The 23,936-nt window shown below is 40.5% G+C and overlaps 2 protein-coding genes across 9 annotated transcripts in view; one reads left to right on the top strand and one right to left on the bottom strand.

Annotated features, from left to right (window-relative positions):
* The window catches only part of UBE2O (ubiquitin conjugating enzyme E2 O), a 76,606-nt gene extending 64,729 nt beyond the window's left edge, over window positions 1-11,877 (top strand). For both annotated transcript variants that reach the window (XM_081317319.1, XM_081317318.1), the window contains exons 14-19: window positions 472-561; window positions 2,092-2,761; window positions 3,310-3,446; window positions 4,144-4,347; window positions 5,170-5,227; window positions 6,955-11,877. In XM_081317319.1, coding sequence (XP_081173445.1) covers window positions 472-561; window positions 2,092-2,761; window positions 3,310-3,446; window positions 4,144-4,347; window positions 5,170-5,227; window positions 6,955-7,703 — 1,908 coding nt within the window. In that variant the 3' untranslated portion in view covers window positions 7,704-11,877. The remainder of the gene's footprint in view (window positions 1-471; window positions 562-2,091; window positions 2,762-3,309; window positions 3,447-4,143; window positions 4,348-5,169; window positions 5,228-6,954) is intronic.
* A 671-nt stretch (window positions 11,878-12,548) lies between these two features.
* Window positions 12,549-23,936, bottom strand: part of SPHK1 (sphingosine kinase 1) — a 50,825-nt gene continuing 39,437 nt past the window's right edge. For 5 of the 7 annotated variants that reach the window (XM_081320966.1, XM_081320969.1, XM_081320965.1 and 2 more), the window contains 5 exons: window positions 22,405-22,554; window positions 22,185-22,259; window positions 20,918-21,012; window positions 18,593-18,708; window positions 12,977-14,410 (listed from right to left, as the gene is read on the bottom strand). In XM_081320966.1, coding sequence (XP_081177092.1) covers window positions 13,582-14,410; window positions 18,593-18,708; window positions 20,918-21,012; window positions 22,185-22,259; window positions 22,405-22,554 — 1,265 coding nt within the window. In that variant the 3' untranslated portion in view covers window positions 12,977-13,581. Of the gene's footprint in view, window positions 14,411-18,592; window positions 18,709-20,917; window positions 21,013-22,184; window positions 22,260-22,404; window positions 22,555-23,936 lie in introns of all 7 variants that reach the window. The other 2 variants (XM_081320963.1, XM_081320964.1) reach the window with 2 other exon arrangements.

Genomic DNA, 23,936 nt, shown 5'->3' with positions numbered 1-23,936 from the left:
TTTCTAGAGTCTCAACATCTTTTTTACATCGTGGTGACCAAAACAGGATGCAGTATTCCAAGTGTGGCCTTACCAAGGCATTGTAAAATGGTATTAATACTTCACATGATCTTGATTCTATCCCTCTGTTAATGCAGCCCAGCACTGTGTTAGCTTTTTGGCAGCTGCAGCACACTGCTGGGTCATATTTAAGTGATTGTCCACTAGGACTCCAAGATCCCACTCACAATTATTACTTGTGAGCAAGGTACCACCTATACTATACCTGTGCATTTGGTTTTTCTTGCATAAGTGTAGAACCTTACTTTTTTCACCATTGAATTTCATTTTGTTAGATAGCGCCCAGTGTTCAAGTCTGTCCAGATCCTCCTGTATCTTAAGCCTGGAGTTTTGGCTATTCCTGCCAGCTTGGTGTCGCCTGCAAATTTGATGAGTTCCCCATCTATCTAATGGATGCTTTTGTTTTTTTAGCCCTCTGTTGGACAGGTGGCCCGAGTGGATTTCAGCAGTAAAGTAGAAGTTGTATGGGCAGATAATTCCAGGACAATTGTTCTCCCACAGGTAAATAATAAGCTGCTTCCAGTTGATATAAAACATTAGTAATCTTTTTATTAAGTAGCTTCCATGTATTGGTGTTTTCTAGAATATATGAGAAACTGCTCTCTTAGTTCATTAAACTAGTTCTATTGGCATTTCAGTAACAATGTGTAATAAAAGCAGTTTGATTTTGCTGCTGTAATTTTTTTTTAGTAATCAAATCTTACTTTCCCAGGATTTTAGGCTATTATATAGTTGCTTTATTCTTGGAATCTAAATGTGGTCTGTTATTTTGAAAGAAGTTTAATGCAGTCTTTAAGGCCTATAATAAATATATATTTTAAGGAACTCCTGCATTTGTCTTAAAAACAAAATTAACTTAATATATTATAATATTGTAGTTTGCCTCTGTCTTTTTGTTTCAGTATAGACAGAAGCTATAGAAACACAAGTAAAGGGCCTGCTTTTGCTTCAGAACCCTACTAAATAAATACAACATTCAAGGCTTCCTTTTCTTAAATAGAGCAGTTCCCCTTTAATTATAGTCCAGTGCCGGAACTGTGGCTGTGTGATACAAAGCCCTCTGGTATATCCCATCCTGCTCTTGTCACACATGATCATATCACATGGAGGAACCTTCCGTGAAGGCAGGCTGTCTGTGCAATTCTGCATTATAAATATGTTCTATATAAAATGTTTTCCCTGCTTCCATGACTCTATTTGTATTATAGAATAAATGTCATAATCCTGTATAAACCTGTATGCTGAAGGACATATGTACATTTTTATTACACACACACACACACACATGCACACACACTTACTTGCATTTTATCAAAATCTATTGAGCCTTGAAAGTGGGAGAGTGGGTATATGATAGCCTGAAGGACATTACAAAGAAAATGCAGAAAAATGCCAGAAAGATCATCATTCCTTTAAAAAAATCAAGGACATTAACTCCTTGATTTGGTGAGGTAAGGAACTGAAGATTATTCAGATTGACTGTTACTGACAGAGCAACGTCTGAGAAAAAGGTAACGGGTATTTTGGATTAATTCAGGGATTTCTATCTCTTAGTTGTCTTATAAAACATGCAGCTTAGCAGAAACGGCAAGGGTGAAGATAAATAGCATAAAGGTAATTAAGATAACACAGCTATCTTGGGAACTTCAGTCTAAAAAGATAATCCATATTGCTCTCTGATCTGTTGCAAGCTCTCAGCACCAGTTAGCCTCTTTTCAAATAACTACAGCAAATGCAGGATCCCCTTTAATTCCAGAGATAAATGCTGATTAAGCATTCCAGATTTATGAATTGTGTAGGGTCTGCTTCCCAGTGAGGTATTCCATGAATGGAGAAATGTCTGTTATTTAAAGTATTTATTTATTTGAAAATATTTATATAGTAGCCCACCTTAAGGAACTCTGGGTTTGCAATTAATGTGGCTGATCCCTTTTGAATATAGGAAAATAAGACTACGTTACGATGAAATAAAATGGAGTGTGTGCTTTGCCATGTCTTGAGGCTCTTCCTCTTTGTCATTCTGCCTTCTAGCACTTGTACAATATAGAATCTGAAATGGATGAGGAGACAGACCTTGATTCCATAGATGGTAGCACTAGTGGTGCTTCTTCAGATGAATGGGAGGATGAGAGCGATAGCTGGGAGACAGATAATGGCCTCATGGAAGATGACCATACAAAAATTGAGGAAGTTGAACCTGAGGAACTACCTGTGGAAGAGGTGAAAAAGGTAGAGGAACAAGTCCAAGGTGCTGTGGCAATGGCTGTGGCTGATCTAACAACAGATAAGTCAGGCAAGGAAGCAACCCCAAAGAGTTTCCGAGAGTTGAAGGAGGCCATCAAGATCTTGGAAAGCTTGAAGAATATGACAGTTGAACAACTGCTGACAGGCTACCCAACCTCTCCCACAGTTGAACCAGAAAAGCCTACTCGGGAAAAGAAGTTTCTAGATGATATAAAGAAGCTGCAGGAGAATCTGAAGAAAACCCTGGACAATGTAGCTATTGTGGAAGAAGAAAAGATGGAGGCAATGGCAGAGGCAGAGAAGAAAGAAGAGAGAGAAATTCAGACGCAGACGCAGACAGTGGCATCAGAATGGCCCAGTGAAACCCCAGTGCTTTGTCAACAGAGTGGAGGCAAGCCTGGTGTTACCTTCACCAGTGCCAAGGGGGAAGTCTTCTCGGTGTTGGAGTTTGCTCCAGGTCAGTTTTAAAAGTGGGGCTAAGGATAGGCCTTAGGGACATTCTAATAAAAATGCAATCTATTAGCTCCACTCAGCCTGGCCTGTATCCGGGAAATTGAAGTCCATCAGTTTCTGGAAAGCCCTAAATTGGTAATTCTGTTTTATTGGGAGCAGTGTTTGAAAGTAAGTTATAGTGCCCCCCCTTCTTTCTAAACATATGCACCAGGTATAAAATATAACATTACATCTATATCTGGACTCTTACTCTTGACCTCTCTCTCGAATTTTTCTCTCTATATCTCTCTTCTTATCTGGTCTTCTTTGGAGCCTTTACAGTAGTGACTTGCATCCAGTGCAACAGTCTTTGATAATGATCCCTGATCAGGCTAGACAGTGTATTTTAATACAAGCATCATTTCAGCAGTCTGACAATATTTGTTAATAATTACCTTATTTTTTATAACTTTAGTGCTAGTTTCTAGTTAAAAAGGAGAGCAAAGGAGAATGTTAAAATTTCAGTAATCTGCTACCCCAATTGATTGATTGATTGATTGATTGCCCCATTAGATAGCCATGCCTTTAAGAAAATGGAGTTTCAGCCCCCAGAAGCCAAGAAGTTTTTCAGCACAGTGAGGAAAGAAATGGCTCTGTTAGCAACCTCATTGCCAGATGGTATCATGGTCAAAACATTTGAAGACAGAATGGTAAGTCATGTAAACCTTTGTATATGCACTGTCCATAAAGTATATCTTGTATTTTAAAATTGTCCCTAGTTACAGTTTTCTAAAAATTCTAAAAAGAATGATATTTCTATGCATCTAAGGTATTTCTTAATGAAAAAAGTTGGTTTCTTTACACCAACAAGAAAAAAAAATCCCCAATTCATTTTATCTGATAGCAGATAATTAAAACTAAGAGCTACATTGGTTCTGTATTTTCCTCAAGATTGTAAATAAACACCTGAGTGTATATATATGAGTGGAAGGAGTTAATTGAATAACTTTACCAATATAATGTTAACATTGCTTGGTAGTTAGCTATTAAATGTAGCAGAACTTAATCCTTTGTTGAATGTTTAGTCTAAGCAAGAGAGTACATATTCTCAGTTTGCATAATAGTAGTATTTTTATTTGGTATGGGCTAATATTTCTGTGTTCCTCAGCAAATGTGGAACAGCCCAACTTAGAACAGAAATTTTTGTTGAGAACCTTTTCTGAACATTTAGTCGAAGTACAGTCTGGCATGAATTATTGGGTGTATACTAAGCACATTAATGCCTGATAGAAACCAAACAGGATGCTTGTGTGCATTTTCTTAATAGCATTGGATATAACATTTTTTAGTTAGCTCTGGCTCCTCCTTATAGATTATTGCATGGACTTACACATAGCCTCTCCACAGGATCTCTTTTCAGCACTAGTCAAAGGACCTACGCGCACACCGTACGAAGATGGCCTCTTTTTATTTGACATCCAACTCCCCAATATCTATCCAGCTGTGCCCCCACTCTTCCGTTACCTCTCCCAGTGCAGTGGCAGACTGAATCCCAATTTGTATGACAATGGAAAGGTTTGCGTAAGCCTTCTGGGCACATGGATAGGCAAGGTAAAACTGCTGCTGAGTTTTTCTATTGTACTCTTGATCTGGATTGTTCAGTGTCATAAACTGCATGCAATTGCAATGCTTTCTTTAATGGTTTAACTCAAACAGCAAGGCTGGCTTACTGTGTCTGCCTTTCAAAGATACTTTTTCTAGTCCACAATATTGTCCAACTATATGGTACGCACGGTTTGTCTCTAGCTACCAACTGTTAAAAGTAACCTACTGCAGAACCCACGCATTTGGAATCTAGTTCTCATAATGGTCTCTACTTTGGTTCAGACAAAATATAAACCGAATGTAGCAAATGAAATTAACATCTATTGTTAGAATTTCTTCACAACTCATTTCAGAGTTCTTTTCTTCAGAAATGGTCTTCTCTCCACCCACTCCTGTGTAAAAATTGTATGGATGCTTACCACCCAACTCTGTTCCCATAATAGAAAATTGTATTAAAATATGTTCTATGTGTGTTCCTTATAGCACTTTCATTTTTATTAGTGGTTTTCCAGTTGGATTAATATTCATTTGTCTTTCAATGGGCATTGCAAATATAATAGAACCCTATCTTACAGTGCATTAATTTTTTTATTAGAGATGTAAAGAAAGGTATCCTATCCTCGCCCCCAAAATTTGTTTTACCCAGAGTCTCTAGACACAAAAACATTCACATCATTCATATGAACAGTAATGTTGTGGTAGGAATGGAAGTCAGCAGAACATGGATCATTCCAAATGCCTTGTTCTTAAAAGTTGCTGTGACTGCATTATAATGCTATGTAGTCCTTACTGTTGAATTAACTGCTTGCTGTTATTTGACTATTCCAGGGCACAGAGAGGTGGACCAGTAAATCTAGCCTTCTCCAGGTGCTCATCTCAATCCAAGGTAAATTCCAGTAAAATGGTAGAAGGAAAGATCAGGTCAAAACCTCCCGCAATAGACAGAAAAAGATTTCTTTTGTGTGGCTGGACAAGCTGTGGGTTGTTTTCCTTGTCCAGTAACAATGATGTCCGTGGCTATTTATTTCATGCCCTAAAAAAGCAAAGCCACAGACACCAGTGGGATAGTGCCAGTATGGAAAATTAACTGCAGATACCTTGTGAGCTTGTGGGTAAAAACAAAGAAATGCCAAGCTGATATGCATGGTGTTTTTTCTTTTTGTTATTCATGGATGCTTCATCATTGCCATTCTTGGCAGCTATCCAGTGCACTTTGGTAAAAAGCAGTGCAACAGTTACCTGTAATCAAGAATCCTAGACCTTAGTTGCAAGGAGCAGACTGGAACAGTGGAACACCTTTTGTATATGCTATAAATCTTCTGAGATTATAATGTTTAGAGAGCAGTAAGCGTGTTTCTCATGAAGAACTGTACAGTGGTTTAACCATGTACATGATGTATATGATACGTCTCCTTGTAGAACTGCTAGATCCGTGGTGGCGAACCTATGGCACGGGTGTCACAGGTGGCACCCAGGGCCCTCTCTGTGAGCAGGCGTGCCGTCACCCTAATCCTAGGCCTTCAGCTGGATTTTATAAAACCTTTTTGCTTTAGGCTTCTGTCGCCGTGTGCAAAAAAAAAAGTTCAATCAATCAATTTCAACTTCTTGCAGGGAAAAAAAAAGTTCTCGCAAAGTTGGAACTGATTGATTGAACTTTTTAGTCCCACCCAGTCTGCCTTTACCACTGCAGCCATGCGCACCTGGTGGGCCACGGCCACCCAATTGGACACACGCACTCAAAGGGCCACCCCCACCTGGCACCCGATGATATATAAGTGGGTTTTGGGTTGCAGTTTGAGCACGGTCTCTAAAAGGTTTGCCATCACTGTGCTAGATTATAACAGTATCTCCAAACAAGTTAGGGGATATTGTTGTTGTTGTTTTTATAAAAAAAAGGCAGTTTCTCATATTAACAGGGTGTCTAAATTACTTTTGTTTAATAATAGGAGGCAGGAATAATCTGAACATCTGACTTGATATAAAGAGAACCTATAAGAAAAAGCTGCAATAGGCCTTTTTCTTAGAAGTACTTTGAAAAAGTAAAAGCAAGAAAGCATTAGTCCAAAACTTAATGACCTTCATATTAAAATAGTCTTTTCAAAAAGCATTTGGAGTTCTCTCCTTCTATATTTCTCTTCGTTGAATTTTTTTTCTCCTCAAATATCTCTGAAAAGGGAACTTTCTCTCATTTTCCAAAATCTTGAAGTATTTGAAGTATTTCATCAAATACTTCCATGGTTGAGGAGTTCAACTTCACAAAATAATAGAACCCAGTAAATTGGGATTAATAATTCAAATTTGGAACAATTGCACTTTAAATGAAGATTATTTTGATTTCCAACCCTAAATAAAAAATTTCTTAGTAGACTGAAACATATGGTTTTCCAAAATAGAGAGTATTTGCTTCTCACTTTTATCTTAAATTCGGGTACGTTCATTGTCCTGATGCATTTGTATATCCTGTTTCTTTTCCAACTGTATACATATTAAGTAAAACATGTTCCATCAGCATGCATGTACGTTTCCAAATTATACATGTACTAAATATCTTATTTCTCCTGCTATTTTCTACCTTCCTTTCCCCTTCCCACTTTTTTTTTCTTTTACTACTAGGGCTTATCCTAGTCAATGAGCCTTATTACAATGAGGCTGGTTTTGACAGTGACCGGGGCTTACAAGAGGGCTATGAAAACAGCCGATGCTACAATGAAATGGCTTTGATCCGTGTGGTGCAGTCAATGATGCAACTGCTGCGCAAGCCCGTGGAAGTCTTTGAGCAGGAGATCTATGAGCATTTCTGCTGCAACGGTTGGCGCCTGATCCACCGTATCGAGTCCTGGGTGGAGACCAATGAACTGGTGGAGAGGAGCCATGATCACGCCAGTCTGGCAGAGTCTTCCTTTGCGCACTCGGCAGGAGGCGTTCTGGCCGAGAGTCCTGTAGACAGTACGGGGCCATTGGGAGAGCAAGAGTTAGGGGCTGCAGGAGCAACTAGCCAACTCTCTGATGGCAAGGAGGAGCTGGAAGACTCCGGTTGTGGAATGTCAACGGTGGCTGCTAGCGACAGCCACCAGTGTTCAGACTCTGAGAGCATGGGCCAGGCCGGAGAAGCACGTTTTGCCACAGACGTAACAGATGAGGGTAAAGCCGCTCAGGACTCTGCTGCTCAGCCAAGTGTGAAACCAAAGAAAAGGAGGAAGAGCTACAGGAGCTTTCTTCCCGAGAGGAGTGGCTACCCTGATATTGGGTTCCCCCTCTTTCCACTGTCTAAAGGGTTCATAAAAAGCATCCGTGGTGTCTTGCAGCAGTACCGGGCTGCCTTAGTAGAGGCTAGTATCCCCGAGTGGACAGAAGATAAATAAATTTAAAAAAAAATCAAGTTAGGGACGGACAGGCACACAGAAAGATAGGGGGACACAGGGAGGAAGAACCTAGCAAAAGTTGTTAACAATAAATAGACTGTCTCACTGCACTCCTTCCTCCTTGGCTTGGTTTGTTATAGAGAAGCAGAATTCCACAACTCATTTTAGGCTGTCTTTTTAATCACATTCCAGATGCACAGGATGATTTGAGCACGCACACAGTCACTTCCCTCCACCCCCATCCCTTCTCACACAAATGAGCCCTTGGGGCTTGATTCTGTGAAGAGAGGCGCTGTGGTCTTTCCATTTCAGAACCTTAGTGGAGTTGGGATTGGATCTTTCAGCTCCAAGTTGATGAAGTGACGACGACCTTCCTTCTTTTGAGTTGTTGGGTGGTGTGGATATGGCTGAAAATGGAGACCGATTAGATCCTGAAAGATTCCTTATTCAGTATCTAGTTGGGAAAGTGTAACGCCGTAGTATTCTTCTACCGTCTGACCTAACTTCACTAAAGTCTATTGATTAGCAGGAAATGAACAGCCCATGTTTCTGCTCTGCATCATTCTTAGTTACTTTCACTGTTGACTATGATCTATTGGAACTAAGGGGACATGCTGTATGAAAGCCACCAAATGATAAATGTAAGCAGCTTGCTTTCCTTAATTGCTTAATCTCTTAATCATGAGGAGCAAGTAAGCACAAGGCAAGCTGTATTGATGAGATGAGCACTTGGAATTTTTGGTCTGTCTGAAGTGTACAATAAGCATATCTTGTTCCACTTTGCCTTGAAGAGGAACAGTGCATATAGCATAGTTCACTGTTCTCTTGGATACATGAACATTACACAATTAACTATGAACACTAAGGTACCTCAGGATGATTCTCTAAAAATCACATGGTGCGAACCATAATTTCTGAATTTCTGCTTTCACCTATGTGCTTGCAAAGTGGCAATTCTGCCTGACTCTACATCTCCATGGATTCATATCAACTCTGCAGCAACAAAGTCTACATTCTGGTAGACAGTGGGTCTCTCTAATCAAGCATCTTTAAATAAAATCACATCCTTTTCATTAATAATATTCATGGTACCCAGATTTTGTATAATTTGCTTTAGCTGTTTCCAGGAACAGTATTGTGATGAAGGAATGGTTGCAAGGGAGTGAAAATGCATGTTTCCAACAAATTTCAGTTGGGTTAGTTGCCCACATTCCTTTATTCAAAACAGAGTTGCATTCTATTTTTCATTTGGTATTTCCTCCATCTTTGCATGGCTTCTCATTTATTTACCTTTATTATTCCTACTGATAACCTAGATGTCCCTCTTAGTCATCCTCCCAAGAGAATAATCCATTTGGAGAACATTGAGGGAAATGACACAAATCTTGTGTTAGCTTGGAATGTAGTAATGAATTATTTTAGTATTGCAGGGTAACATGTGAGAAATAGCAGTTGTCTGTTTAAGCTTGCAGCTTGCAGCAGGCAAGCTTATCACAGCTCAGACAATGATGACTCAGAAGAGAGGCCAGCTTAATAAAAATTCATAGTAGTTGGATTGATATAGTCATCGCATGGGGTCAGGGATAAAATTTACCTGTTGCTTGCACTACCAGGCCCACCATTAATTGTGTAGAGGGGCAGTTCTGAGGTATTGTCAGATTTCTTACCCAGATGAGAGAATGGTACTTCATCGTCCCCAGAGAAAATTAACCAGCTGCCTATCTTGACATGATGTCCCTTTTCAAAAGCCTGCCTTCTTCCAAATTGTAATCATGTAACTGCCCAATTGGTTCCAAGAGGAACCACAAAAATTGTAATTATGCAAGCTAGAGGAGATCCACTTTTCTCAAAACACAATGAAGGACTTGTCTGAATTCCTAGCATTCTACCCCTGCGAAGATTTTGCTTATTCTTTCCTCCTTGGAATCTGCTGACATCTTTTACGTTCTCAAGCATTGGCTCCTTTATCCTTGCTGTTCTTCGCCCTTACCAGAGGCATGCACAGAGGTTTACATCCCCCCCTCCCCACCTTTAGCTATTGAATAATGTGAAGCTCTAGATTATGCAGTTGCCACTGGGCATATTGCAGCCGTGTAACTGGGCATATTGCAGCCGTGTAACTTTTTTGGGTGTATGTCTGTAATCCAGAGTGAAGAGACTGTCAAAAGAGACAGACTGCTTTTACATACACACCAAGAAGCCAAAGCATGAGGCATATTGTTAGTCTTGAGATGGGCCACATGATTGTGATGTATAAAATAAAATCTTATCTGTTAAGTGCTGGGGAGGGAAGGGGAAAATAAATATTACTAAACTTTATAGACTTGATTCTGTACAGTATTTAAAGCCGATGGAGCTGTCATCTCGGGGCAATGCTTAGGGGTATGTTACTTTTGCAGCTGTGAATGCTTGGTTGCTTACAATATATGTATAAAGTACTGTGTGATGAATCTTTTTTACTGGCAAATTTTGTTTGGCTAATTAAGATGCAGTAATAAAGGAGAGAAAGTAGCTTGCCGTTACGTTCACCACTCTTCATAGATTTGGCTGTTCGTGCTGTGTGTCGTTTCAGCTTGAAGTGTCAGGTTTACGTATCCCTGAAACTCTGAAAGGGATGTCAGCGTGTCAAAAGGGTTTGGGTGACATGTCTTTCCCAGGATCACCATTTATATTATAGGGCTTGTGAATGCTATAATACATTCACTAGGAGGGTTTCTCTGGAACCTCCTCCTTGCCTTTAAATTTTCAAGGTGCTAAACTTCAACATCTTGATTTCATTTTCAGCTTCCTTTACTACAGTTCAAGCTTCAACAATAATTATGTTGATTGTCACAGGATCTTTTTAAAAATCCCGCTTCTCTTGTTTGTTGTATTAATATGCATATTACATCATAGTCCTATTTGTATATTTTAAAATCAGGAGGTTCTTTTTTCGCACTTTGGTCTGTTTTGTATAAGAGAGGCACATTTATGTCTCTCAGAGCATACATAAATTTATGCAACTTAGTAAGGCTTCTTTAAATTTGCACACAATTCCTTTTTTTTTAAACGGTGCATCAAGAGAATGTTAGAATATCATAATTTGGTGCAAAAACTTATGACAATCTTCACTTCTGCTCCAGAACAGGGGTCCCCAACCCCCAGTCCATGGACCAGTACTGGGCCACAGCATGCCAGCAACCAGTCCGCACTAACAAGCAAAGTCCCATCCGTGAGATGCAGGCAGCACACAAAACCACACACCCTCCAGTCCACGGAAAAACCTCTCAGTGGAACCAGTCCCTGGTGCCCAAAAGGTTGGGGGCCTCTGCTCTAGAAGACAACATAAATTATTATGGAAGATAAAATAACGAGCGATGTACACTATCCTCAAGCTCTAATAATCATGGCCTCATAAAATAAGAGGAAGCACACACATATATTTGGGGCTGTCTAGTTTCAGTCCTCTTAAAGGCCTGGGAAGGAAAGAAGCAATAGAGGCCTCTTGTCCCAAAGAATCAATCCACTCTAGCACTTTTAAAAGCTGCTCTGAGCCTTCCCCCCCCCCCTTAATCACACAAGATCTCCTTGCAATGATACAGGCCAGGCACAGGCTTGCTTGTCAGGTGCACAATGATAACTAGGTTTCATCTGTGAAAACGGAAGTCAGCTGCTTTGCCCTTTTTCTTTTAGAGCTTGGCATGCTGATATAACTCATTTCTGAGTTTTAGTCTGCCCTGGATAATGGTTCATTGTTTTGAATTACAAATGTTTTCCCTAAGGCTGACACTTTTGCTGGTCATCCAAGCAGCAACTATTTGACTCCACGGTTTTAAAATGGCTGGGAGGCAAGTAGGAGTCTCCCATTGCTACCCCCTTACTGTTTAGCACTGGAAATTGGTTCTTTTATATCTGCCTGTATGTCCCAGTAGCCATTATATGCGTTCTCTGCTCTATTTTTCCTAATAGATGAAGTAACAATTGCTTGTATTGATGTATTTATCTGGCCTCCACATCCCAGTTTGTGCTTTAAATACTTTTACGTAGTGCCTCTGTCTTGATTTTTGGAAATTTGTAGTAACCAGCCTGGTAACTAGTTTAAGCAAAGCCAGTGTTTATCAAATATAAGATACATATGCCTCATCTTAAGGTATAGTCTCCACTACTTTTAATACATGCCAAATACAGAAGCCAATTCAACTTGCGTGTGCTTTTTATTGCTTTCAAAATCTGTAAGAATCCAGCCTAGTATTAAACAGTGGAAGTCCAAATAGATGCTATATACAGACTTTTATCTGTACATAGCGGTATCAAGGGAATACTACTCATAACAAAACTCAGTAAAAAAAATCTGTTCACTTATGTGCACTTCTTAATCACTAGCCATTCAAAATGTGGTCAGTGTGATATCTTCTACCCTTACAAAATTAGTGCTAGAACAAAATCCTATTTGGCAGATGGCAACACAAGGCCAACCTTACTTAGTCTTAAAAGCTAAGTAGGCTCGGAGTACCTGTGCTCTCCACTGGACTTGGAAGTTGGATAATCATCCCTGAAGGAGGGGATTTGTAGCAGATCTACAGCTCTAAATTCCTCTGGGACCGACTGAGACTTCTGAACTGTTTACCAGGATCCAATCCTACTTTTCTGGGGGATACACAGGAGTCAACATATAATTCTTCAAAGAATTGCATTAGGGTGGATGAGTAGGAATTCTCAGTTCCGCTTCGAAAGCACTTTAAGCCAATTATTACAATGTGTTATAGGTCCAATCATAAAGACCCCGAATGTAAGCTGAAAGCAACTGTTAAAGCATTCATTCTCCAAATTCTCCTTTATTATGAGTTCTGTACTGTACTAATCCAGAGATTCTGGGAAGTATATGTTCTTTTCATTTTTCACATTTTTAGATTGATGATAATCTAATTGTAACTATAGATTATTATTATTATTATTGGGACTTATATGCCGCCCTATCTCCCGAAGGACTTGACACAACACTCTCCCCAAACTATCTTGCCCTTAATTATAATTTGTCTGCATTAGCAATTTAAAAAGAAACAGCAGGCTACAGTAAAAAGATGGACAGTATCCCTCCATTTTTTGACAGCCACCTTTAATCTACTAATAATCTAACTATAGTTTGTCAGATGGAATGTGTTACTGCAAATGTTAACCAGGAATATATGCAAGGAAGTTAAATACATAAAGGTGCCACTTTGGACTTTTATGGAAATAACCAAGTTACTAATCGAATGAGCATCCAGTTGAAAAACTGTTGTGTCCTGGAGAAAGTTGGTTGACTGTGTTTCCATTACCTACCTGCATATGAATGATAAAGGTGGTGAAATGTTAAATTAAGTGCTTTACCTTTTGATCAGAGCAATCCAAAATCACAGCATCAAGATGACAGACATAAGGGTTTTTTTGTTTTTGTTTTTTTCAAAATAGGTCTTTATTTCATTTCTCCAATAGAATGATAATCAACTACATGCAAGGCATGTATGTATGTGTATTATATTCCTTACAAAATAATAAAATTGGTCCTTTGAGTGGCAAAGGATTAAGACATCCTCATCCAGACAGAAGGGTGTGGGAAGTGGCTTTGGTTTAGTCTGAAGGCATACTTTCCTTCTGCTAGAGCAATGCAGAGCAAGGAGACTCTAAACTTGCCTCTATCGCTGCACAGCAGCTTAGGGAGAAGTCATGGGCAAGAGAAGCTCCTCCACTATTTGCATCGCAATTAAAAGTTGCAGAAAAAGATAAGCTGTCCCTGAGAATTATCCCTGTCAACAATGTTGATGGTGTTTTGAATGCAGCATTTGGAGATCTCTTCACAACTTTCCACAGTGTCAACAGTATCACCGAACCCTTTCTACTGTTTCTTTCTGATGCTCACTCAGGAGCCATTTATAATACGGGCTAGCCGGTTGTGTATTTGTCCTTGCACTGGCTCACATGCCAACACCTCACCATCTACTGTCATAAACCCCTTGGGCTCTAGGGGCTCCAGCCGAAAGGCTTTCACAGGCACGTAGTGGACATGAGGGTTGTTGAGAGCCAATAGACCCCCTTTCTCCAAGGCCATGAATAATTTTAACATTCCCATCCGGGAAATGCCAGCAGTTATATAGAAGAGATGGATGGCATCATCAAACAGCTTGGCTGTGGGAACTAACATAAAGTCTGTCCCCAGGTGGGATTGCTGAATGCCAACTATGGAAACAAATTCCTCCTCAGGGACGACGGTCCAGTGTTTGGGAACTGGCTGCTCAAAGGGTACCAGCAAGGAGTCTTCCAGCGCAGAATCCTCCTTCAGGAGGGACGATGCAGGCCAAGAGAGGCTGTTGACAGGAGACTTCCCGTTAGCAGTGGAGATCTGGTGAGGATGCTGAGGTGAGGGGCAGGTATTCACCTCTGTAGGAAGCAAGGAATTTGAGGCAGAGCTTTGTACTTCGGCGGGCAGGTAGGAGAGGCGGCCCTTGTAAACTTGGAGTAAAGTGAGGAGTTGGAATGTGCCCACTGTGAAACGGGCACTACCCAATTTACGGTACCTCTCACTGGTAATGTCCACATCAGAGACAAAACCCCAGCCAAAGCTAAGGAAGGAGAACAGACGCTTGCCTGAGGCCGTGCAGAGGGAGACGAGGTCCATGGGAGCATGCAGGCCTTTGCATAAGAAATAAGTGCAATTCATCAACAGTTCCTCCTTTGCCAAATGACTTTTGCTGTAATGGGGGAAAAGAGGGAAGGAGAGCCTAGGTTAAATCATGATTTCCTGAATAAGCTACTCCACGTGCTTCACTAACTTTTGGGGTATAACATTGAGCTATAAACCCCAATCTATAATTGCAAATTTAGGATTCACATATCATGCTAAGTGAAAACTGGGCAAGCCACTTCATTACTTAGTGGAATGTGTAAACCCACCCATGGGGAGAAGTATAAAATGGCATAGCAGAGACTACTGTATGTAAGATAAGCATATATTAAAAAATAAGACCTACCATAAAAGCAGCCTCCTCTCCTACGTATTACAGGCCCAGCTGACCTCCCCTCTCCTTAATGCCAAGGAGCACATGCATTCTACATCCCTCCAAATATCACCAAGATACAATGTTTTAATGTAATAAGTCATCTGGAGTAATCACGTTCACAGTGGGTTTGTAGATGTGCTCCTCACAAGCCAGAAAGAACTGCCTTTCTCTGAAGGCAACTGCTACCCCAGAACTGTTTTCCTTTGCTTGATTTCTCCCCTCAGAAACATGCAATATTACTGTAAACTTGGAGGCACAGATGACCTCATAACTGCAACATCTTCTGTATCAAAGATACTCTGTGTGAATGCCACTTACGTGATGCTACTTGCATATGGTAAGGTTATACAATGACAGTCACCATTATTGCAGTGGGTAGCAAACCTCGTACGGAGATAATACATTCTAGTACATTCTAGTACAATCTCAACACTTCAGAGGTAAATGACCTCTTACAATTGCCTTTAGCTAAAAGCACCAGCAATAACGTTTTGCAATAAGAAACAGGAAAGAATTTTCACTAGCCTGGGCCAATGCCAGGGGTGTGGCTGAGTTCTAATGTGCAAAAAGAATATTGCTGTTGGGAAAAATCTAGATCAAATAACCATTACATGCATATACGTACACATCTTAAAATAATTTCTGCAGCGGAGTTTTCAATACAAATGATTTCTTCAAGAATAATTTGGAGAGTTACCACTCAGCCTGATAAATCTACAAGTAATTTCTGCATGATTAAGATAAGTATTGGATATCTCAGTTTGCATCTCACCTTTCCTCCTCCCTCTGAAGGTGATCACATTTTGACCTTGGAGCATTCCTAGATGCCAGTAGTAACAGAAAGACCTTAGGATTTCACACTTTGCACTTTTAACTAACTTTCTAAAATGTCTGGTCAGCCTTTCTTGGAGACCATGGGCCGGGAATAAAGAATTCCTTTCAGGTATCTTAGCTCATTTATCAAATTACAGAAGTTCAATGAACTAGTTAGGGCAAGGGAAAAGCAACCAGATGCCTTCTAAATTTCGACTCCTATCAGCTTTGGCGGTAGGTGATAGCACCCTCTGTCCTGCAGAGATTTCAATAGAAGAGTCCCTGGAGCATCCAGTTTCAGGAGGAGGCGACTGAAATACAACCCTTCCAAAAGCAGAAACGAGGGAAAGGGATGGAAAATGATCAGAGTAGTTGAACAATTAGCTTTCTCTGCCTGATGCTCTCCCTAACGAGACAAATGCATTTGAACGTACCACGCTGAAGAAAGAAGGCAGGGTTGAAAGGTATCTAAAGCTTAAGAATGACTCACTTTCCCCCTGAGGCTAAGTTTGACAGGACCCAGACTTGTGGTCGTGGCCTTGTTTCTCCGCCATGATGATACCAGAGCATTTATATCTTAGAGAATGCCAGGCGGCCGAGCCAGTGTAACAGAAAGGAAAATAGCCCCTTCAGAATACCCTCAACACACCTCATTCACCCTCCCTTCTCAAAGTGAAGGGAGGGGAGGAGGGGGAGTGGAGATCAGACACACAGCAGATGGAGGAGGAGTCCTGATGTGCAAAGGGCAGAGGCCAGTACAGAGGGGCAAGGGAGGGGCTGTAGCTTCTGGAAGATTATTGAAAGCTGAGCCAACAACTAGGAATAAAGGAAGCTTTCCAAGAGAACAACTTCCCCGGCCTCTCTTAAGAATGACACATGATACCAACCCAAGGAAATACTATGCACCATGTCTGTCAAGGGAAGGGTCGGTGTGTGAAACTGCTCTACCAATGGCTGCCTTGCAAAGCAGAAAGAAGGAATGATTTTTGCTCCAGTCAGAAAGGCCCACAGGCACCAATAGGAGACCAGGCAAGCTTTCCATCTGGCAGATCGCAGACCTTGGGTTGGTATTGTGGCTGTTTTTTGTGATGAGCAATGTAAAAGGTTGCATAAGAATCATAGAGTCTTGGGCAAAAAAACTTTGGCCATAACACGGAATTAGGGAAATGGCAAAATCTGTGGGAAAGAAATTATAAAGTGATAATGGCTACATCATATAAAGAAAATCTATATAAAATGTTTTGCAGATGGCATTTTCCACCTGTTAGATTAGCAAAAATGCTTAAAAATATGTCTAGCAAATGCTGGAAATGTAATCAGAATCCTGGTACATATCACTTGTGGTGGACTTGTGTAAAAGCAAAAAACCTTTGGACTAAAATACATAGGTGGTTAGAAAAAATGTTAGGAAAACATATAGATTTTAAACCTGAACTTTTTTTAATGCCAGAAAAGTTTGATAAACAAAATGTATATTTAACATTCCATGTATTAACTGCAGCGAGAATTACATTTGCACAGCACTGGAAAAATGAGACAACACCATCAGAGGAAGCGATAATTAAGAAAATATTGGACTATGTGGAAATGGACAGACTTACACTGAGAATCAAAGGAAAAGAAGACACAGTATACTTTCAAACATGGAACTTATTTTACCAATGGTTGGAAAAGCAGGATAAAGAGTAAGAACTTAAATTTTATGACTAGGCAAAATTAACCCAGTCAGCATGTTGTTTATTAAGCACGGATAAATCGTAATGATAGAAAACCAATAAAATACTTTAAAAATTTAAAAAAAAAAACCTCACAGAATCTTCACTACAAAATTTGAGGTGCAGAATCTGTTTAACAGCAGCAACATGAAGGCACTGAATATTCCTATTTAAAGGCAGCTAGAGCAGAAGGCAGTACTGTCTAATCTCAAGAAGCTAATTAGTCTAGTCCTGTGACTGACTAAATGGATGGAAACCACAGTACTACAAAATGGGTTAAAGCTACAAGAACCTGGTCAGGCAGGGAAGATATACTGCAGGCCCACATCGGCTAAAGCTAAAGAACTTTGACTGGCAGGGCCAAGGAAGAGAGACTTCTCTGCCATTGCACCCTCCCCCACCCCAGATGAGACAGGAAACCCTCACTCTCCTGTTAAAGCGTGGCTCTGCCTCCTCGTGTGGGCAGCCCAGAGGAACAAGCAGCAATGGACTGCCTAGTGCCCCAAGAGCCCTCCCTATTAATTTACGTTAACAATGTTTTATCGTCCTTGCCCCTATTTTTTTAAAAACTTTTATATACTGTTTTTAAGGGACGCGGTGGCTCAGTGGGTTAGGACACTGAGCTTGTCGATCAGAAGGTCGGCAGTTTGGCGGGTCGAAGCCCGAGTGCCACATAGCAGAGTGAGCGCCTGTTACTCGTCCCAGCTTCTGCCAACCTAGCAGTTCGAAAGCACGTAAAAATGCAAGTAGAAAAATAGGGACCATTACGGTGGGAAGGTAACAGCGTTCCGTGTGCCTTTGGCATCTAGTCATGCTGGCCACATGACCACGGAGACGTCCTCGGACAAGCGCTGGCTCTTCGGCTTTGAAACGGAGATGAGCACCGGCCCCTAGAGTCGGAAACGACTAGCACGCATGTGCGGGGGAACCTTTACCTTTACCTTTTATACTGTTTTTATATTTTAATATTATGTTGCATCCTACCCAGAGTGTCTCCCTGAGAGAGGGATGGGTAGTTCAGAAACGAAAAATAAATAAATAAATAAAAACTATCAAGAAAACCCAAGTTACAGATCAAACTAGAAACCTAAAAACATCCCAAAGAGGGCAACAGTAATCCATCCCTTCCATTGCTAGAAAAACTATGGGGATGTGTTCATGAAATCACCAGAAGCCAAGTTCAGTTCCAGGGAGATGGCACTGCCAGGAGGACAGAAGGACTCTCCTTCCATTTCTCTTCTAGTTACTCACTAGTCTGCACTAAGAATAGGGATGGCCCTGAAAGAGTGTGGCCTCATCTGTAATAGTACAAGGGGTGCCAGTAATCTTTAGGAATACACCTTACCCAGCGTAGTGATTCAGTGAAGAAGCTAAAGCATTCCCAGAGCCTCCTGGGAGAATGCAGAGAGGCTTCTGGATCGCAGTCCTCCAGTCAGGACGCTCCATCAGGCCATTGATCACCTAAAAGACACAGATGACAGCCAATCAGAGGAAAAGGCCAAGGAAAGTCTGGTTTTTTTCATCTGCACTGGACTCCAGCTGCAATGATGGATGATGACTACTGAATCGGCCAGTCACTTTCAGCATACTTATTGGGACAAAGGGTCTACGTGGGAGCAAGAAAGATACAGATTTGGCCGTGTGATTCAAATTTGGGTCAGCCTTTACAGTCTAATCAAGATGCAAGGCTGGAAATAAGTCGTGCTGAACTAAAAAAAACCACTGGGACTTCTAAACTAGAGGTTTTCCATTTTTTTCCCAGGATGCTAAAATGATTAGTTTTTTAAAAAAAATTAAAAATCCCAGGATCCCTGATCAAGAAGCAGAGCATCTGAGCAAGCTTTTCTCTTTTATTTTTTTTGCCCGTACGGAACCTCTGTTGTTGTTGAGAAACTCCACAGAAAGCAGTTTGAAAGTCCTTGTTTTGAGCAACCAGCATTCAATACTGTAAGATTTAATTTAATCCTGACAGATTGAAATAAATATGTAGTAATGGCAATAATCTCCCCGTTATTCTCACATTCTCTTCAACAGTACTTATGACAAAGCTATAAAATCTGCCAATTCAAACAATCTGACTTAACTTAAAATTCACTATATTCTGCTTCTTGGATTCAGCATTCCTATTTGAAATTGTACGATTGTTTTACCTTCTGTTCCTACAAAGAGGAGAATCTTGATCAGGGATCAGAGTAGGATGGTCTGAAAGGAGTTCTAGTAAGATATGGCAAAAATTCTGTCCTGAAGGGGAATGACTCCCCACTTTTATCCATTCCCCACCCTGCCTCTCTGCTCCCCTTCTGGCTCCCACTGAAGTCAATTAGAGGGAATTCACCCCATTAGCTTCAGAGCCAACGTAATTTAAATTAGGAGGATTTGTTTCAAAACCATGGGAGTACACAATCATCTGGACTCATGGCTTCTTTCTTGAAGTGCATCAGGAATTTCTCCCCAACTGTGAAGATGAGGGGAATTCTTTTCTTGTAAAAAAAAGTGAAAAGAGAAACCCAGGCAGATTCGCGATTCTGCTTTCTGAAGCATCTCTGTAAATATGTTCAGTTCATCCTTGTAAAGATGAAAATGAAAAAAGAAAAAAAAGGAAAAAAACTGTTCCATTCCAGTTTAACTTTTGCGTTATTAATTAGGAGATCAAGTCCAAGTTCAAAATCATGAACACAGAGGTAAAACAGTAGAGAAATAAAATCTCCACTCCAAGCAATTCATTTGAAGTGTCAACATGTAAAAAAATATTTAGCTAAATGTGGTTGAGTAGTATTTTGAAATGATAGTTTTAAAAAAGCCCATTGTACTCCCATTCTGTTGTTGCTTCCATTGATTAAGCATTGTAATTTCTCTAAGGCAGTAAATAATAAAAGATTAAGAATCTAAGTATACGTCATAAATATAACAGTAACTGAAATAATTTATTCTACCAACACTGAGAATATGGAGCAATAAATAGCCTACACAGTTAGATATAATAATATCTTAAAGGACCTCTATTCAAAGTTTATGGATACATTTTTAGTTCCTTTCAATGCCTTTCATTTAATCACTATTATGTGTATTCTTTTCTGATTTTATTAGCATTATTTAGGATTGTATTTTATCATGTCTTCGGGTTGTTTTGTTTCACCAATAAAATACTTTTTTAAAAAATGAGGAAAATGAGCAGTAGCTAATATCTTACACAAAAAAAGAGAAAATTCAAAGTAGCAAGGAAGATTCAGTCTGAGAGTGAGGCCTTTACTATGAAAAGATTGAAAGTAAATCAAGAGTTTTTTATTATTATTTTTAAATAAAAGTTTAATTACTGAACTCATTATCTCAGGTTATTTTATAAAGAACAAACAATGAATGCCCTTTACCGATCCCAGCCACTACTTGGGTGACCGAAGTCAAAATGCACAGAAGGGAAAATCTTACTGCAATCTGCAGGTACCAATTGTTTGCCTGCTGTTCAATTATGAAGGACCAAAGATTCTGGCCCAATATCTGTATTTTCAGTCTGTATTAATTCAGCCACTTCTACTCTCTCCTGTTTCAAAGTGGTAGGCTGAATCAGAACAGTCACTAGCTGGAAGAATACTAACAACCTATCCATTTCTCTTCTGGTGTACTGGAGCCAGGACACCATAAAGTCCCTACAACCATCTGCCCCGTTCCTTACCTCATGAAGCAAGCCATCTCCAGCCATAATGACCACAGCATCCCATTTGGACATGTCCTCCTCCCTTGCCAAATCCCAAGCATGATTGTGTTTCTCTGGGGAGAAAGACAAAAGCATGTATGTCTTGTAGATGATGTTGTAATTTGGATGGACTATAGGTTCTAAATTAATCCACAAATACACGTCTTTCTTCTTACATTGGTGTTCTCTCTCTCTCTCTCTCTCTCTCTCTCACTCACTCACACACACACACACAATTACTTACTTGAACCTAATACCTGAGGCACAAAGATTTGTTCACCAATATATATTCTGTTTGGCCACCATTATTGTTAAATATTGGTTGGGTTGATTTAACCAACTCCCTTGTTTATTTATCAGCTAAAAGCATTTGTTTTCAAGCAAATTTTAAAGAAAGTGATCTGGGCAGTTAAAGGGAAAAAAAGAAATCAACAAATCTAATCCAGTATGATTACAAGGACAGAATATGGCAAACTGTCTTATGACCACCTACTGAAGGAATCTGGAAAGATCTTAAGATTTGGGGAGGATTCCACAAGACAAGGTGGAGGTCCTTCAGATAACCTGGTCCTAAGTTATTGAGTGTTATGTTAATTAAGCCACTGCTTTACAGTGAGCCCAGAAACAGACTGGATGCCAGAGAGGTTGACAAAGTTGAAGCATAAAGCAGTCAGATGATTGGAGTTTCTAAGTTAGTGCTGTACAATTACAGTTTTCAGACTTGTCCTATTCTCCAAATTCAGCATCCTCCCACTATTGTGGTCTTTATTTCCCGTACGTTTAACTGGGGTGATAGTTTTAATTTATTTATACATGTTCTGTTTTTTTATAAAATGAATTACACAGTTCATTGTTATTATAACCCTCCACATAAGGAGAACTGGAGCAGGTTGAATTAACTACCTGCTTTCATACACTGAAAGTGCAAAGTGTTCAACAACATAAGAGTACCAACAATGTCACTCTACCCAGGCTTGGCCAAAGGCAAAATAAGTGAACAGAACTGAAAACAGAAGTCTGAGCCATATCTACAGATAGTCCTCGACTTATAGACACAATTGAGACCAAAATTTCTATTGTTAAGTGAAATATTTGTTAAGTGAGTTTTGTCCCATTTTACAACTTTTCTTGACACAGTTGTTAAGTGAATCACTGCAGTTGTTTAGTAACATGACTGTTAAGTGAATCTGGCTTGCCCATTGACTTTGCTTCTTGCAAAAGGGGATCACATGAGACACACACATACCAAGGACACTGCAGCCGTCATAAATATGAACCAATTCCCAAGCATCTGAATTTTGATCATGTAACGATGGGGATGCTGCAATGTGGGGAAAACGGTCATAAGTCGCTTTTTTCAGCGCCATTGCAACTTTGAACAGTCACTAATTGAACTGTAGTAAGTTGAGGACCACCTGTACTAAACCGGTTTTCCTAAGTTGCTCTGAGCCAGCCGCAAGGCTCACCAGTGACAAATTTATGGAATCCTATGCTGGCTTCTGTCAACATCGGCTGAACTTGAGATGTGAATAGATTCAGGGCCTGCCCTGCTCCGCTCCGTGGGTTCAGCAGCACTATCACCTGGCACTTCTCTGGAAGTAACCCGTGTATTCCTCCTATGTAAACAAAAAAATGAGAGAATTAAAAATTAATGTCAAGAAAAAGTGTAACATAGTATAGTATTGCATTGTGTAGTATAGTGAGCGCACACAAACACAGAATGGAATGGAATGGAATGGAATGGAATAGAACGGAACGGAATGGAACAACAGAGTTGGAAGGGATCTTGGAGATCTTCTAGTCCAACCCCCTGCTCTGCTGCTCACGCACACACCTAGGATCAAAAGAATGAAAAGGTACAGGGTCAGCATGATGTGCTGGCTCAGGAACTGAGGTCCCACTGTTTTGGAATAGCAACAGGTTGGGGAATACAGTTCAAAGTCAGGTCAGAGCAACTAAGGTGCCTTTTGCTGCAATTCAGGTAAGTCCATTTTACTTGCTAAATTCTTATTAACATAGAACAGACATGTCAAACACAAGGCCCGGGGGCCAGATCCGGCCCGCGAAGTGGTTTCATGTGGCCCGCGAAACCATCCTGGAAACAGTGAGGGAACGGCCCCCACTGCCTTGGCCCTGGCCCAGAGACCCTCCTTCTGCCAGAGACCCTCAGATCTGTCCCACTCCTGCCCGGGCCCCCAAAGGCACCCTTGATGCGAACGATGTAGAGCTGGCCACGCCCACCCAGTAGGCCATATGCACTTTAGCCACGCCCACCCAGTAGGCCACGCCCACCCAGGCCACGCCCACCCGGCCCCCTGAGGGCAACCGCAATGCTGATGCGGCCCTCAATGAAATTGAGTTTGACACCCCTGACATAGAATGTAAAGCATTTTTCACGCTAAAAATAATTAGTGAAATTAACTTGACCTGAGCCCCAATTAACTGATTTTCCTGTTTCTTACAGCTTTTAGTTGCCTTGATTTTGTTTTCATTTCCATTGTTTTTATTGCCTGCTATGAGCTTTTCTTTAAAAAAAGAAAAGCAGAATACAGTAATGGTGATTTTGCCTTGTCTTTACAAAGAAAGAGTGCTATAGTATTACCAATGTAAGAAAATTCCTTCCCTCTCTCATTTTCCTTGGATTGGGCCATTTGCCAGGCTTTCTGACTTTACCCTTTGCCATAGCTCCATGGCCAGCAAGACCATGTTCATCTCTACTCAATGCCCCTCCCTATTTGCCCTGGTCCCTGACAAAAAGGCAGCCCCCAAGATTGACTCCTTTGACAATCCACTTTGGAGATTGAGTCAGTCCTTCACACAGTCAGGAGACAGCTTAGCACAGGGGTGGCACATTCCCTCTTCCCAATCATACTCTTCTCTCTTTCCTATAGTAGCTCTCCCATGAACAGGAAAAGAATGAGTAAAGCAAATATATATTTTCTCTAGGTACAGAATTGGTTGAATGTTGGGGAAAAGTTAGAAGTACCTGGGGTCATGA

This window comes from Vipera berus (genome assembly GCF_964194415.1).
Source record: "Vipera berus genome assembly, chromosome: 2".
Classification (NCBI taxonomy): domain Eukaryota; kingdom Metazoa; phylum Chordata; class Lepidosauria; order Squamata; family Viperidae; genus Vipera; species Vipera berus.
Note: the sequence above shows the minus strand (reverse complement) of the source record. Positions and strands in the feature narration are given on the sequence as shown.